Source organism: Elgaria multicarinata, chromosome 7 (genome assembly GCF_023053635.1).
Source record: "Elgaria multicarinata webbii isolate HBS135686 ecotype San Diego chromosome 7, rElgMul1.1.pri, whole genome shotgun sequence".
In the NCBI taxonomy this organism is placed as follows: domain Eukaryota; kingdom Metazoa; phylum Chordata; class Lepidosauria; order Squamata; family Anguidae; genus Elgaria; species Elgaria multicarinata.
In genome coordinates this window covers 38,855,912-38,873,722 of record NC_086177.1, presented here as the reverse complement: position 1 = coordinate 38,873,722, position 17,811 = coordinate 38,855,912, and the positions used below count along the sequence as shown (strand labels likewise).

General features: G+C 42.4%; 1 protein-coding gene across 1 annotated transcript; it reads right to left on the bottom strand.

The window, feature by feature from the left end:
- Nucleotides 1-13,287: 13,287 nt before the first annotated feature.
- On the bottom strand, nt 13,288-15,272 carry SOX4 (SRY-box transcription factor 4). The gene has a single exon (XM_063129779.1). It carries the CDS (start codon nt 14,965-14,967, stop codon nt 13,663-13,665), a length of 1,305 nt encoding a protein of 434 aa, XP_062985849.1. The 5' UTR covers nt 14,968-15,272; the 3' UTR covers nt 13,288-13,662.
- Nucleotides 15,273-17,811: the final 2,539 nt, after the last annotated feature.

Genomic DNA, 17,811 nt, shown 5'->3' with positions numbered 1-17,811 from the left:
ATTGTAGGCCAAAATATCTGAAAGTCCACAGGTTGCCCATCCCTGCTCTAAAGAGATCTAATTAAGCATGTTTATTTTACTTCTATTTAGTAAACACATTTACTAATAATAATAATACCCCTTGTTATTTTTTTTGTCCCAATATATCACAAGCATTTGACCTGAAATATTTGAGGGTGAAAATTAAAGCATACTTAATGCGATTGAAATGTTATATTATGTAATTTTTTGTGTGCAATACTTGTAAAAACCGAAAGACAATAGCCAGTGTGGTGTAGTGGCTAAAGTGTTGGGACTGGGAGTTGGGAGATCTGGGTTCTAGTCCCCACTTGGCCATGGAAACCCACTGGGTGACTTTGGGCCAATCACAGACTCTCAGCCCAACCTACCTCACAGGGTTGTTGTTGTGAGGATAAAATGGAGAGGAGGAGGAGGATTACGTACGCCACCTTGGGCTCCTTGGAGGAAAAAAGGTGGGATATAAATTTAATAATAAATAAATAAATAAACTTCCTACTTCACTTGTGCTGTTTAAATGCAAGAAAAAAAACCCAAAGGTATTGAAAACTGACACAATAATTAATTTTAGCAACCCAAAGAACAGTACGTGTTATGCTGACAACCAGTCATGTTTTTCAACAGAGTTCAACTCTCTTCCACTAAGGTTGTTGGGGCACCTTCTGTTTCGCTGTCATATTCACTAATTCCATTTCACTCTGAGACATACATGTATTATAGTGACACATATGTATTCTCTCACATACTTGCTAAGGATAATCACCTGGAAAACATTAATTACAACTTAATTACAACTTTGAAACTGCCAGGCTTACCTAATATTGTATTTACAATTGGCATATATTCATTTTTATGAGTGAATTTATGAAACAGAAACCACCTAGAGATCTTCAGCTATGGGGCAGTATAAAAATGTACTAAATGAAAATGAATAATTTCTATAATGCCTTGTATAAGATCCAAGACAGGTATGGTCCCAGACCAGACACAACTGGTTCTCTCTAGACAAGATAAAAGTTGGATATTGGCCCCATCATGTCTCTACCAGTTGTACTTTCTCCTATATTTGTAATAGTAGCTGAATTGGGTGTTAAAAAGTTGAGAAACTTGTCTTTTCACTTAAGCTTGCATTTTCTATCCATGTTAAAATAACAAAAGAATTTTATCTACTAACTTTCCCAGAATTGTATTCATACTCAACAATCAACATCTGAAGCCCTCCTCTGAGGAAGGTTTGGTGGATAGCAACCAAGGAGAGGCTCCCCAATTATGGAACACTCTCCCCAGTGAGGGCTGCCTGGGGTCAACATTGTCATCTTTTCTTTGCCAGGTTAAGACATTAGTTATTGGGTGGGTTAGAAATATCTCTACCTATAAAGCTGAACACATGTGGGGGGGATGTATGTATTGAAATGTTAATCCACTTCCATAGAAGTGGATTAGAAACTTGAAATTTAGAAGCACTGATAGGTCTGGCTGTACAATGTACCAGAAAAATCTAAAAACTTAAATTTGGGGTTTTTAAGTATTTTTTAAAGAATTTAATAAAAAACCTAGGCTCATGCCTACAATTCCCAGCATACTTTGGACAGAACTACCAGCATACCTTGAGTAGGAGGCCAGACTTACTGGCTTTTGGCAGCCATTGTGAGAGTGCAGGCGAGTGGCCATTGTGTGCTTTCACAACCCAGGCTCATAAGGTTGGTTTCAAGCAGTCAACCCAATTCCACATAAAAGGAAACAACCTACATAAATGGTCTGGGTCCACCGTGCATATTTTTAAAATCATAACTAGATACAACAGCATGGCTTTGAGAGGCTGAACTCTGAACATGTTCAAAGACACCCCATCCTGATATCGCTCCATTTCCTTTTCTGTTTCAACTGTACAGTCAGGATTTTTCATAAAAATCATAAACTTTATTCAGTAATTCCAGTATCTGTCTTGGAATATTGTAGTTTAGTTATTACAGAAAAAAATGCAGCATAAAAAATCTCATCAAGTTAAAAGGCCTTGGGAGGATCACTTGGCACTGGAAAGTCATTAATACAGTCACTAGACAAGTCTGCCTGGGCAAAAGAAATCCATAAGCAGGGTGACACAGCTTAGAAGACCCACTCTCCAGTTGTCTCACACCACACCTCAGATGGTGTTCAAAGATTAACATGATATTCAGGGACCTAGGCTTATGCCTACAACTCCCAGCATGCCTTGAGTGGGAGGGAAGACTTACCAAGCTTTGGCCATCATCATCTGGAAGTGGCTTGACATCCTGGGCCTGGCAGACCATTTTAATGCATTTTAATATTACCTCACAGGCCTAGCACAGGCCTGCCTTGCATGGGTGTCGTGAGGGTGAGAAGAAAAAAAGAAAAAAAGAAAAAAAGAATTCCTTTAAAAGTTAACTCAAAGGCCAGACACCAGCCTACTACTTTAAGACAATTACCTCACAGACATATATCTTAGGGGGCTCAAGCAACGCCGAGTATAGCAGCTAGTAATAAATAAATATCCTCTATTCCCAGGCTTTGGATAGGATTTGATACACATCAGTCAATTGTTTATGGTTGTCACTGGTATTTTAATTATTTTATGGGGTGGCAGTATTTTAATGGATAATTGTTGTAGGTGTTTTAAATTTGTATGTCTTAATTCTGTTGCAAGTCGCCTTGAGTCTTTATTTTTCCTCTGAGGAAGGCATCTAAGAAATTTAATAAATCAACATGGGAGTCAATGCATTGTATCCTATGCTTCTTTTTTAAAACTTTTATTAAGGGAGCAGTCCTACGGTTCCTGGGACCAAAGGATATTTTGGAGTTCCCTCTCTGAGGCTGTAGACAGGGCTACAACTTTGAGAGGGGAAATCCAAACAAGGATCATTCCCACCCCACCCCTGTCCTTTGCACTCCAGCCAAAAGAACTGAACTCTGACCTTGGGTGAGGATGCAAATGAGGGGGGAGGGGCAGAGGGGTGCTGAGCATCCGCAATGGCCTGAATCCTCCCAGCAAGAGTTATTTGTTTTGTTACATCCCATTGCTTCACTTCCAATCAAAACAGCTTCTGCTTTCTACAAGTGCCGTTTCTGAAATTATGTTTAAAGATTACATTATTTGACCAATCTACTACCATAGAGATAACAATCAAGATAAACATGTCAGCAAGTGAAACAAACTGTTATACAGTTGATTTTTCTTTTGTCTAGAGATGCAACCTCAGCGAGTCTGCAGTGTACACTAGAAACTGGGGTCATCCCATGAAGCTGATTGGTGGGAGATCCAGGAAAAATAAGAGGAAGTACTTCTTCACACAGCGCATAGTTAAATTATGGAACTCACTACCACAAGATGTAGTGATGGCCACCAATTTGGATGGCTTTAAAAGGGGGTTGGATAAATTCCTGAAGGCGAAGGCTATCAATGGCTACTAGCCCTGATGGTTGTGTGCTATCTCCAGTATTCGAGGCAGTAAGCCTATGTGCACCAGTTGCTGGGGAACATGGGTGGGAGGGTGCTCTTGCACCATGTCCTGCCTTGTTGGTCCCTGGCCGATGGCTGGTTGGCCACTGTGTGAACAGAGTGGGGGACTAAGAACATAAGAGGTGCCATGCTGGATCAGACCATGGGTCCATCTAATCCAGCACTCTGTTCACACAGTGGCCAACCAACCATCATCCAGGGACCAAGAAGGCAGGACATGGTGCAACATCACTACATCTTGTGGTAGTGAGTTCTATAATTTAACTATGTGCAGTGTGAAGAAGTACTTCCTCTTATTTGTCCTGGATCTCCCACCAATCAGCTTCATGGGATGACCCCGGGTTCTAGTATTTTGAGAGAGGGAGAAAAATGTCTCCCTATCCACATTCTCCTCACCATGCGTAATTTTGTACACCTCTATCATGTCTCCCCTTAGCCTCCTTAATCATTTTAGTTGCCCTTTTCTGCACTTTTTCCAGCTCCATAATATCCTTTTTAGGTATGGTGACCAGAACTGTACGCGGTATTCTAAGTGTGGTTACACCATAGATTTATATAGGCAGTACGATACTGGCAGTTTTATTCTCAATTCCTTTTCTTGTAATGCCTAACATGGTGTTTGCCTTCTTTACAGCGGCCGCACACTGGGTGGACATTTTTACTAGATGGACCCTTAGTCTGACCCAGCAGGACACTTCTTATGTTCTTATGTGTTTATTTCGGAGATCCAAACCCTGGAAATGTCCATATGTGTTCAGTTTTATTCTGAGTAATTGGAAAACATCAGCTTGCAGGTCATCACTGGTCCAATTACGGAGGTTGTGATCCTAAGCATACTTTGAAAGCAAAAGTGTTATTTTTTCAAGTAAAGTAAATTAGGATCAGGATATCCAAAGACATTTTATGTTCAAAGTCTTCAGAGTTTAAAGGATTAAATTTTTTACTGATTAGCTAACTATATGCTGCCATTCTCAATAATCATCCTTGAGCATATTGGGGCAATAATGGGTGGTACCATGAGAAGCCTATAGACGTACAAATGTTCTGCTGCTAACTGTTCTTTATACCAGTCCCTCACTCCTTCCTTTGCTACACCAGTGCCAGGATATAATTTGAAACTGGTTTGAAACTGGTATATGGAATGTGTCCTGGGCCCTAACAGTTGTCAATACCATTATAAACCATTATAAAGCATTAGCATAGATCCTACATTCTCTTGATTTGCTGGATCAAATTTCATTTGGCCCCACTATTTCAACACTATAATTTGCAATGCTGTCCTGATACAACAGCCTTTAACATTGCTCCTATGTGTTTCAGCTTCATGTGTTCTCCCTGAGTCAGCATACATGTTTTTAATTAATAAATTATTGACGTTTTTAAATGAACTTTGAAATAACTTTCCACAATGTAACAACCTAATCTATTTTTAAAATTTAACTGGGAATAATAGAACTTGTACTAAAAGATTGTCACACATAACTTTTTATATACATATAACATTAACTATGGAGAAAATAGTAAAACTATGAACAGGGAACCTTGCACAGAACTATCTCACTAGCAGACTGACAGAAACTAGAATCTTAAAACTTCCAAGTCCTCACCAAATATAGCGGAATAATACTCCCAAATACAGTAATAATGCATGCTGTCTAATGTCATGGAAGCAAGTCAACGTTTCATGAGATTTACTTGAAAAGTAAATGTCCCCAGGGAAAGTGACAATCTCTATCCTAATCTTTGCTACAACAAATGGGTTAGCAGAATCCATATGGTGCAGTTTAGCATAGTAATGGTGCAAAGAAGTGTGCCTTATTTTGATTTTTGCAGCGAACAGGGACAAATATACTTCTGAATAAGCTTTAAATATTTATTTGTGCTACGAATGTCAATGCTAGCTGGGAGTTGATGTCCAATACATATTGAAGGAGCTATGCTGGAGAAGGCTGGACTGCTCTCAATGGGCTCTGCAGGGGCTTTAACTAACCATGACTACTGCCAGTCAGAATAGCCAACACTGAGCTAGATGGACCACTTGTAGCAGTATAAGGCAAGACAGCTTCATATATTCTCATATACGTGCTTCTGTCCTGGCAAGGGGAAGAGGAAACACCATGTCCTGTGCAGAGACACTTATATGCTAAGATTACCACTACAAAGTGGAAGATAATGGGATGGTATCAGGAGTTCAGAAGCTGGTTTCTTCTCCTATGTTTTGTTGAAACAAACTGACTTCAAATCATAGTTTAAGATGCTAGGTTGTTACAACAAACCATCATTTTATTTATTGATTGATTGATTGATTGTATTTTTTATCCTGCTCCTCAGTCAAAAAAGATCCTAGCAGAGCTTAGAAATAATCAATAAAAGAAGACAGTCCCTGCCTACAGGGTTACAATCTAAAAGACTCATCAAAAAAGGAAAAGGAATAGAGAGGGAAGAAGGGAGAAATCAGGTATTTCAGCAGGACTAATGGAAAGGTTCTCCATTCCCTTCTCATCTCCCTCAGCTCAGCCTGCTGGAATGGCTGGAGGTGGTGATAGTTGAGGGAGGAGAAGCCTTCATAGAGGTGGTCTTCGGATGGTTGGTGGAATAGCCCCACTTCCCCCTCTCCATAGTTTAGGGTTGAGATGTAATGCTAAACCGTGATAATGTAAAATGAAAGCAGAAGCTTCCACTCTCCTGCTCATAGCCATGCCAAAGGAGAGTGAATGAGGAAAAATTACAAGTCCAAAGTTCTCTGTGCTCTTCTTCATACTGCTAAACTATGTTTTAGAGTGTTTTGTGCAAACAAGGCTAACGTGATGGATAGGAGCTGTGCTGCGAGTATCAAGCAAGTAGCTTTTGGTAAGCCTTGATCATAGGAAGTCCTGTCCACAGGAAGCCCTCTTTCTTACTCTTCGGGTAGTGCGTTCCTCTACAGCACTAATGCCAAACAGAAAGTGTGGAAGTAGGTTTCCTACCCAAGATTTGCTAGCTAGCTACTGACAAGGAAATCTGAAAGCACCCCATTGGAACCCCTCAATTTGAAGTGAATGGTCCTTGTCATTACCATTGCTTGTTTTGTGCCGCACTTGCTATGGCACCATGCCGATTGCTAATCCATAAGTATTGGGACCATCACTGTCCATGCGGAATGCATGAGTGTCAGGCATCTAGCTTTGGTAAGCCTATTGCTAGCAAAACCCTTAGCCTGGCAGCTGTCCAACACTAATCCTATGCATGCTTGCTTGAGAAGTATGTTCATTGAAATCAGTGGGATTTATTACCAGGTCAAGAAGAATAGGATTGGAGTGCAGATTTTCAACAAAAACAGCCAGCATACTTGCCTGCAATCAGTAGCTGTAGAAATCTGATTTGTTTCCAAGTAAGAGTCAAGGTTCTCAGACTGCCCACTCTTCCCTCAGAGGAAGAGAGAAATCAACGTATCATGGGAAAATATTTTTTCCCCTGACCACAATAGGATACTACTGAAGAGTTGAATTAAAAGTCGTTATATGATAGCTATCTTATCCAGCCAACCTGGTGTTTCTTTTCTCTCGTGAATGGATTGATAGCATTCCAAAATGGTATTTGATGACTAGAGGGGGAAGAAACACCTTGTAATTTCCTAATATACTTTAATTAATGCACTGTTTATGTGCAGTTGCTGTTTTACCCATGTTCTTTTTAGAACCTAAATAATTTTCCAAATTGAGGATCATTTCCAATGTTAAGTCTCATAAATTTCAGTGGCTCTGCTCAAAGTAGTACTAACGTTGGCAACAACCTAGAATTATAATCCCTCCGTATACACCCTCTCTCTTTCTCATTCTCTCTAACACTTTTAAACTATAATAAAGCAACCCTGCTTTTCCTCACAATATTGATCACAGAAAAAGGAAATCTACTCTCACTGGATCTTACATAATTATTTTAAACCATGAAAGATCAGTAATCCAGGTGAGGCCTATCCAACCATATCCAATATTATACATTTGCTGTCCAAGTATTGGGAAAGCTTCATTTTCTAAATTCAAGTATTATGCTGCCTACCTGCTCTACAATTCAGCATATTGGCATCTCACAACCAACTTAGTTTGACCAAAACCTTGAAATAATATTCTTCCCCCTCTAATTTCAAGCTGACAAGTCTTCTCCAAGAGAGATCTAAACAATATTTTAGTAACTTCAAGCACCTGCCTTCACATATGGTAATATAGTTCATCCCATTTCTGTTCTGTTTAACTTTTGTCATTCAATATGTATAATTGTTCAATCACAGGGTGTAGTGATTATTCCAGTTAGCATATAAAATAACAAAAGTAATTTAGAACCTTCACTAAGGTTGCTAGCAAAGGTATTGAATAAAATGGGGCGTTGTGCAGTACGACCCTGAGAATTAACCTGTTCCTTTCCTAGTAAAGGGTGACATGATAGCTGTTTTCAAATATCCAAAGGATGGAGAAGACTTGCTTTCTTTTGCTTCAGAGGGCAAGACTAGAACCAATAGGTAAAAACTGGAGGGAAGCAGATTTCAGCTGAACATTAGGATAAACTTCCTAATGATAAGAGCTGATTGACAGTGAAACAGACTGTCTTGGGACGTGATGTGTTTTCTTTCACTGGAGGTATTTAAAAATTGGCTAGACAGCCATCTGCCAGGGTTACCGTAGCTGAATGCTACATTGTAGAACCTGTATTAAGCAGGTGGATAGAGAGGACCTCCAAGGTCCCTTCCAACTCTACTATGATTCTATTTTGCAGATAATTACACTGAAATATCCACCCAAATATTCACCATGATGGTGCAGTCCTGTGGACATGCATGTGTAAAGCAGCTAACAGGTAAAATAAGCATAAGGTAAGAGGCTTGGTGGGAAATCTATCATTACTGCAGTTACACACTAGATCACTGGACATTTGTTTTTACTTTGAAGCAACCACAAGGTCACCAAATTGGCTTGGAGCAGCAACACTGGTGAAGAGAATGTTTTAACCCTTCCCCTCCATGCAACTTCCTTTGTATAAATTACTGTAGCCACCAACACCCATACTGCTCACTTGCCCGATTAGGGCGGGGGGCGCGGAGGTACAGGCATAATATAGGAACCTACCTTTTTCCCACATCAGGACAAATGGCAGCTGGGGACAGGGACAGCAATTTTATTTGGAAAATGGCATGGCTGGAGGGAGATTTCAAGACCCCTCCGCCATCACTTTTCCAATCCCTTATCTGATTTTAAGTCAAAATAACTGTTAGGCAATCCAAATGCAGATTTCCCATGTAACATGAGGTTTTGGCTTTACAAAAGATGACAAAAATTAATGGCCTACTTGGTATGCAAAATTTTGCATTTTTTTTAAAAAAAAATCAATTAAAAATCTAAAAGGGGTTTTCAAGACTTGTGAGCTTCCAGAACCTATGAAATGTTGAGGGCATAGAGATGACCACTCATTATTTGTAGAGGAAACTTCCAGTTTCAAACAGAATGCCACAATTTTCTATAGATGGCTCTCATTATTATCCTGGTGGAGGAAAGGGGCTAAAAATACAGGAAGTCAGTCTAGAGTTAGTCTCTGGTTATTGGCAGTTAATTGAAATTTGAAGGTATCAGTTGAGAGAATGAATAATGGAGGTAGGAAATCAGTTTGCTTGAGCTCCTAAAAGGTTATAATATCCTACAGATGACAATTAGGGTTGAGGGTAAGGTTAAAATATTCCCCTCCCCATGACTTGCCCTTTAGCGCTATTTAGCGCAGGGGGAAACATTTCCAGAAAGTGGGAGAAAAACCCAGTGTCCTTCACAAGCCCCAAAGAACACTACCATGCTCTTGTCTTGGCCTACTGCAACCCTGAGCATGAATACTCCTTGTAAGGGTTGGGGATGCACCACATTTTCAGGTGGCTCCCCACTTGGAATCATATTGTGATGGAACAAAATTGCTCACTTCTGGAACTTTAGCTTCTCCTCCTGAATCTCTTCACAAGCCTGATAGGGAGGTACACTATCAGAAAGTAAATGGCTGTATCTGGGGAAGTTGAGACTTTTAACCTGAAATAAAGCCCTGCTGCCCCTCATGGACTCTGAGGAAATCAGTATCATTGTGTTACAGTCTTCATTTAATTTAATTCCCCCACCTCTTTCCATCTCTATTTGCATGTGATGCACAGAAAAATGTACACCTTGTTTCTTAGTATCTCTATATTAACTTAAGAGGACACCTTATTCCACAACTCTAATATTCTCCTAATGGATTGCCTTCATCAAAAGCTTTAAAAAAAACACCTGATACAGGAACTATAACCCAGTGAACCTCCCCCCTTCATTTTAATAAAATAAAAATCAACACAAATGTTTTTATTTCCACTATGAAATAATTCACTTATTGGAAAATGCTCTTAAACAATTGCAATCTCAACTAGGTCTGGTAAGTCCCATTGCTTTCAATAGAAACTGTTCCAAGTAAGTGTGCTTAGGAGTGCAACCTATTAATGAAAATTCTCAAGCTTCATGAGAAGTAGGTATCTCAAGGTGCCTTTTCTTTAAAAAAAAAAAACCCTCTTATGGGAAGGTTTAAAAAAAGATTTGTCAGCTATACTTTCAGTTTATATGTTATTACATACCCAGTACAACGAGTAAGATTTAAGTTCAAGGATGTGAGTGTTTCCATCACACTGATCTGCAATGCAAATTCTAAGCTTCTTCATCAAAGCTGCCACAGCACTTAACGGTTCACCCACTGACCTAATATTTCACATCTGCTTAAAAAGGATTATCTAAAAGGCCAAAAGAACTACTAGTCAGTGAAGTAATCTTAAAGAATAGCTCAACTTAGAAGAAAACTGTTTCTTCTGCCTTCCCCATCTCATGTGAAAATTATTCATTTTTCCTTGCAGTTAGAACACAGCTTGCATTTTCATGTGTTTTCCACCATGTATAAGCAGGGGGATGGGAAGAGAGGAAAGAGCTACTCAGTTTGTGTGTGTTTGGAAATGCACCAGACTAACACTATTTTAAATGTACTTCCTAGAATGTCAAAAGATTGCATTTGAGCTGTTCAAGTTCTAATATATAAAATCCTAAAAGTCCTTCCAGTTGTAAAATCCTTTTGTGTATCACAAGAATACTTTGAACAGTGTGATTTCTCTAGCTTCTGTGTAGATGGACACTCAGCCAATGCAGAGAGAGCAGAATTACTGGCAGAAGGATACTGAAAGAGGCATGATTTTCACAGTACAAGGTCAGGCTATGAGAACAAATGGTTGATGGGGCCCTTTAAAGCACATTCCTTGTAAGCTGTGCTTCATCTCTAATGGCTTTCTCTGTTACTAAGTGTAGCTAAGCCCATCTCCCCACACCTCTCCCCTCCTTTTTTATTCTTCCAGTGAAAATGCTATTAGCATTTGCTTAATGCATACACACATTCCTAGAAAGCATGCAGCAGCGGCAGCACACATACAAAAGGTCTGAAGCTATGGCTTGCCAAGTCTTTCCAGTGGGGGGATGGGAAAGGACAGGGTTCGGAGTATCAGAATCATGGCTGTAAGGGTGGGTTTTTCTTGCACTGAAAGTGTGAAAGAACTCAGAATAACCACAAAAGGGGGGGGTCTGTTTAACAATGACAACAAGAACAGCAGAGTTTTAGGGTTCAGTTCCAGCTGATTTTATTTCCTTTGGAAAAAAGGTTATTTACAGAAAGTATACTGACAATCTGACAGGCAGTGAACTTGGCATAATTAGCCAGCTTCCCCCACCCCACCCCCACATTGTGTTATGGGCAGATTGTTGGACAAAGATATTCCACACAGCATATTGCACAGGATGGATGACCAAAAAAATAAAAAAGAAAGGAAAAAAAGAAAGAAAAACCCCTTAACGGAACCTCCTCATTAGGCTGATGTCCTAGCGCCTGTCATGTTATATTAACATACATAAACACACAATCTTTTTTGCTTATAATACAGACTTAATGTACAAAGATGTTTTCACTTTTTCTCATCTTAAACACAACAGCTATAAACCTGAATACATATGCTATCATCATGCCATAAGAGACTAAAACAATTATATTTAGCGACAAGTAGAAAGGATTAAATAGTCAAATACAAGAATGAAAAATGCAGTACATAGTGTCGCGAACTCAAATCGGCATTTAGATAGATCCAGTGATTTAAACGGCACGGGTTTTTGTTTTTTGCTTATAAAAAAGTGCAAAAGATGTGGTTTACAAGTTAAAGCTACAGGATCCCTTTTTTTCCTGAAAATTCTCCAGTTGTTTCTGTACAACATACTATTTTCTTTGAGAGGGGGTTTATTTGTTATTAGTTAGCCCTACAGTAAATTAATTCAATCCCTCTCTCTCTCTCTCTCTCAACTCAGTAAATAGAGTTGAATAGTGGTAGATACAAGGGATACTGTCTCTTTAAGAAGCCTGCAGATTGGAGTGTAAACATGATGAAAGTAGGGGCTGATTTTTTTGTGAGAGAGATTAACCAGCAGCCCTGTTATAATCAGGAAATTCAAAACAGCAATTTACACCCCTTATATATTTTTTACAAAAATACACTGAGAAAATAATCAAACGTTTTCATCTCTCTTCTCTTGTTTTTAAAAGTGTCAAAAGTCTACATTTAAATATAAAAAATTAAAAGTTAAAACTCTAGCCCTTCGGTGAAGGTGACATAAAAATGGTGTGGGTAACAACAGAACTACCAAAGAAGGACAAAGTAATACAAGTAAAAAATGTTTGGCCAGTATAAATACTTCACTTTATAAAATGGCATCCAATTTCATTTACAAGGAAAAAAAATGTTTCAAGGATGGATCATCATGGCGTGAAACAAAAAGAGACTTCATTTACATCTATAAAGGAACACACACGCACCCACACATACATACATACAGACACTGAGGAAAAATTTGGTCCTGATTATTATTTTTTTAAGTCCAGCACAGATTTGAGTTGCGTTTGAATCCTTTAAAGAGTTAAGAATGAAAAAAGCTGGTGATAATTTTTGTAGGAATCAAACATAGCGCCATCTATCTGCGTTTTATATTATTCTAACACTATTCTTTTTAAACTGTTCAACAGTCTTACAGAAACCTCAGAAAGATAGATAGGATAACATGCTATATTAAACCCCACCAGTGAAATATAATCCAACACCATCACGATTCTGAGTAAGAAAAACACATTTCCGCAAGGAAGAGCAATTGCCCTCTATTTCCCCTGTACCACATCATTACAGACACTTGGTATACTCTATATCTGTCTCCATTTAAAAAAAAAAAAGTTCAGTGTTGTTGAAATTCCACACATACTGACTTCTCTGTATATAATATAAGGTGACTAAGAAAACTGCTGCCACCTTCTCCTTTATACGTGCAAATCCTTTTCCGGTTTTATTATTATTTTCTTAGGCGAGCTTCCAGTTCATTTCATTTTTTAAAAAAACATCTCCCACTTTTTTCATCCCACTTCGGATTTCAGTCCAATTCCCAGGGCCTCTCTCTTACCACCTATCTCCTCTTGATGTAGAGGAGAACGCCACCCACCCCACCCCCACCCCCCAAGCAAACTAGGGCTACTCCACCCCCCTCCCCCATTCCAAGTCCAGCACATTTGTTTAAAACAGATCCCCTCCCCCACCCCTCAACCCAAAGCAATATCTAATGTACATAGCACAATCTATTCCCCACCCCCCACTCCCTTCAACACGGGAAAGAAACAAACCTCTTAGAGATGTGCGTGATTTCCAACCCTCCCCCCTCCCCCCATCCGCATTCTTGCTGAAGCCACTTGATTCTCGCCATAGTCTCTGAAACGTGGAACTCATTCTTCGGCTGTTGGAGCGTGGAAAAAAGGGGGTGGGGGTGAGGATCTGTTTAGCTAGACAGATACTTCTGTGGTTTGCTTTTTCTCGCAAAAACAAAAAAGAAGAAAAGGTTGATCCCTTTTGCCATTTTCTTTTTAAAATCAGACACACGCACCCCCCCAGTCAGTTTCATTGATGGGGGGAAAAAACCCTCACTCTCCGTGGGCGAAATTCTCGCTCTCCAGTCTGTCCTTAGCACGCGTGGGTCTGTGCCGTGTTTGCGTCTCTCTCGCTCCCCACGCCCCCCGCGCGCGCACACACATGCTACTTTTCGTGTCTTTTCTCTTCTCTTCCTTCTTCCTCCTCAGTACGTGAAGACCAGGTTGGAAATGCTGGATTCGAGCCAGTCCCCCGAAATCATCTCACTTACCTCCGGGGTGCAATAGTCCGGGAACTCAAAGTGCGAGCCCGAGCCGGGCTCCAAGTTAAAATCCAGGTCCCTGTCGAGCACCGACGAGCTCAGGCTGCCCAGGGCCATGCTGTCGAAACCCGGGCTGGGGTTGAGGTCCAACAGGTCGTCTTCGAACTCGTCGTCCGAGGAGGAGGAAGCGCAGGAGGCGGAGGAGGAGCCCGAGGACGACGAGTGCGAGGTGGACGGCGCTGGCGAGGGCGCCCTCAGGCTGGTGTAGCTTCGGTGGTCCGACGGAGAACAGCCGCCCGCGGGGGAAGCGGAGGATTCCCTGCCTCCGCCGCCCCCGTCCTGCTGACTCCCTGCGGCGGCCGCGGCGCCCGCTTCGTCGTAGAGGCTGAGTGGGTCGCTGGCCTCCGTCGAGGTGCTCAGCGTCGGGCTGGCAGGCACGGCGCCGCCGGGCGACGAGTGCGAGAAGAGGTAGAGCCGCTTGGCCTTCTTCTCAGGGAGGTGTTTGCTGCTGCTGTTGCTACTGCTGCTGCTGGAGGGCGAGGAGGAGCCCGGCGAAGCGGCGCGGGATTTGTACAGCGAGTGGTGCTCCGGGGGCAGGAGCGCAGCCGGCTGTTCAGACACGGAGAATGACGGGGAGTTTTTGCTGCCGCCGCCGCCGCTCAGACTGAGTTTGGGATGAGGCTTTCCGGCGCCACTGGGGGAGAGTTTGGCGGCGCTGCCCTTTTTCAAGGAGAGTTTGGAAGAGTTGGAGACGGCGGTGGTGGCTCCTCCCGGGCTGCCGCCGCCGCCGCCACTCCCTCCACCCCCGCTCTTCTCGCCCGGCTTCGCTGAGTTCGTGCCCGATTTCACCTTCTTCCTGGGCCGGTACTTGTAGTCAGGATAGTCCGCCATGTGCTTCAGGCGCAGCCGCTCCGCCTCCCGGATGAAGGGGATCTTGTCGCTGTCCTTGAGCAGCTTCCAGCGCTTGCCCAGGCGCTTGGAAATCTCGGCGTTGTGCATGTCCGGCGACTGCTCCATGATCTTCCTCCGCTCGATCTGAGACCACACCATGAAGGCGTTCATGGGCCGCTTGATGTGCCCGCTGGGAGTCTTACACCAGCTCGGGTCGTCCGCTTTGCCCCCCGTCGAAGCCGTGGAGCCCGGCGTGGGCGAGGAGGCGATGCCCAGCTCGATGCCGGCGCCGGAGTCCGAACTCTCGCCGGCCAGAAGCGCTTCCGTGTTCTCCGCGTTGTTCGTCTGTTGCACCATTTCGGCGGCTCGCGCGCGCGTTCGCGGCGGCAGCTGTGGGGAAATCGGCGGGTCTCAGTTTGGCACCAGCTTGAAACAAGACAGTCAACTTTTCCAGTCACTGGGCGCTCTCAAGCCCCCTTCGCAAGTTCTCCGTCCTTCTCCTACTTAAGGCACCGTCCCCTCTGGGAAGTAGTTGTAGCTCCACACCGCTTTTGTTTCTCCAGCACTTTCTGCACGCCTTTCCCCCCGCAACTTTGCACTGGGAATCTAATTGCAGAAGCCGGGCTCCAAGAGGAAAGAGCTGTTCTTCTCAAAAAAGAAAAAAGAAAAGGGGAAAAAAAGCACCAACCGCCAATCCAAGTTCTCTTTCCCACCTCTTCCCCTTACCCCGGAGTTCACAAGTGCTTCCCCCCCTTGCTTTTTCTCCCCCCTTCCACTCTTTTCCCTACTCGAGGTGTTTCAAGCAAAAAGCAGCACGCCCACTACTAAAAAGTCTCTCGTTTCTTTAAAGGGCACACCAAAATCCAAAAGCAGTTTTTAAAAAGTAGGAAAAAAAATATGCCCACCTCCCACAAAATAAAATAAACGTCCGTAGTCAAGGACTCGTGGTAGAGGGATCAGGAGTTTGTTCGCTTGTTACTCAATGGCTGCGAGGAATTAAACCGGGGGGAAAAAGCCCCACTCATGCGACCAAGCAGCATTAATAAATGTGTGTCTTCCTGGTAAGAAGAGCGGTGACTGGTGCAATAAATGTATGGAGTCCCGTCTTGCCTTCCCTTGGATACACAGCCCCAAAGAGAGGAAAGAGACATGTACAAACCGGGGCTATGAAATTGGCCTGTCCCCCTCTTACACACACTTTCTCTTGCTGCAGCTTAGAGCGGACCCCAATTCCACCTCGCGCCTCTTTATCCTTTCACAGTCATTTTCCCAGCCAATCGCATGCTGTATCCAACGCTCCGCCGTGCCAAACCCCACCCCCTCAGCTCCGATTGGCTTGGAACCCAATGTAATAATAATCACCGCGTGCAATGAGAAGCTCCAAATCTGACCTCATTCCAATTTACACAAACTTTTTAAAAGGGCCAGAAGTGCAGCTGAGATTTCTGAGGGTAATTCTTTTTTTTTTTTTTTGGCGTTTGCATTTCTCCTCCTACTTCTCCATGTATGTGTGCGAGACCGTATGGGGGTGCGCGTGTGCGCGCGAGAGGGAGCGTGCGCCCGTGTGATACTACACTCAACTACGGGGTGGGCGGGGGGGGGAGAGAGGCGAGCCCTGCCCGTTATGTTAGAGAAGGGGGATGGGAAGAGGACGAACGTTGCACTGGAAGCCTCGACTTCCGCATAAAAGGAAAAGTGACTATTTCTGTTTCAACGGAAAGAAAGAAAAAATAGCACGTGTTTTTGTTTAATCTAAACCTTACGCGGAGGCACTTTAACGGTTAAAGAGTACATTCTCCCAGAAATTAGCGTCGCTATTTTCAGCGCGCCACAGCATTTTCTTACAGACGTTTCCTCAACAATTCTTCAAGATTATCCATAGGAGCAGAGCGTGTTTATTTGTATTGAAAGTTTTCGCCCAATTTTTTATATAATCTACCCACATATACACATCAACTACGGTAGTTTCTACTTAGTTGTTTGGGAAGGTGTATGAAGTTTTGTTTAAATTACACTACCTTGTTGGCTTCTTTGTTAAGCTGTTCTACATTATACATCTTGACTGTCAACCAGCCTGTTATTCACCATGCAGTAGGTGTGTTAGGTGGTCTGGTTTCTAACGCTGATGGGGGATTTAGTGTTTCCCTGAATAATGCACATTTAGTATTGAGGCAGGCCCTTTTCACTTGCCTCTAGCAGGGAGTCAAGCTCTGTGAAGAAGAGGCGATAGGGGATCTCCTAAGAAAAGTTCTTAGCAGTGTAGCGAATAGAATGAGCAAGTTTACAGGGGGAAAAATAGGCTGTAAACTAGAAGCTCCCCCACCTTCATTTTAATAGGGGTAGCGATGATCATATTGTTTGTCTGTTTATCAAGTGGCCGAAGTCTTAAAACTACACTCCCTCTGAAGACGGGGGAGGGGGGATGTAAATTTAAACATAGCTCACATATACATCCTCTCCTTATCTAACAACATTAGTGGCTTGCAAATAAAGTTCTGTAACACCAATCAAATCAGCATTTGTATTAAAGCATGATGGACTGAAAGAAAAGAGGGGGGGTGTCTCCTTATAGGCCACTTGATATAATGTAAAAAATACATACAAAAAATAAAAATTATCAAGCACAGTGTAAAAGTATCCCCCCAAAATGTCTGAAGTCCTAAAAATTAGTCACACACACACACACACACCCCGCATTAAGGCTGCCATAGATATGCTGTACTTAGTGAATGAATGTGTCTCCAAAAGTTCTAGCACATGGTTTACTGCCATGGTCAGTGCCCCCAAATTGGTGTCAGCCTTGTAACAAGCTGGGCTCCCGCAATGGTGTTTCCTGTTTAATTATGGAGCTTAAGTCATGAAGCCTGAGTGAACAGTGCAAAGAGACTGTTCACAAAATACACCACCCCTGAAACTGTATAATATACAAATTCACACATCAAATGACTTTTCAAACACAGTTGGGCCATGTATTATTTTATTCACTAATTCACACATTAGTAGAATTTGCTTTACCAGCAGTCCCTCCTTAGCCAAATCACATAAAACAGCAACCAGTACTTTGAGGGAAAGGGCCATAAGGCAGCAGTAGAAGACATGCTTTGGCATACAGAAAGTCTCAGCTTCAATCCCTGGTGTCTCCAGGTAGGGCTGGGAAGGGCTGGAGAGCCAGTGCCAGTACTGTGGAATCAGTACGGAGCT

Excerpts from the sequence above, each read along its gene's own strand:
- SOX4 (XM_063129779.1), bottom strand. The coding sequence starts at position 14,967 with ATGGTGCAACAGACGAACAACGCGGAGAACACGGAAGCGCTTCTGGCC.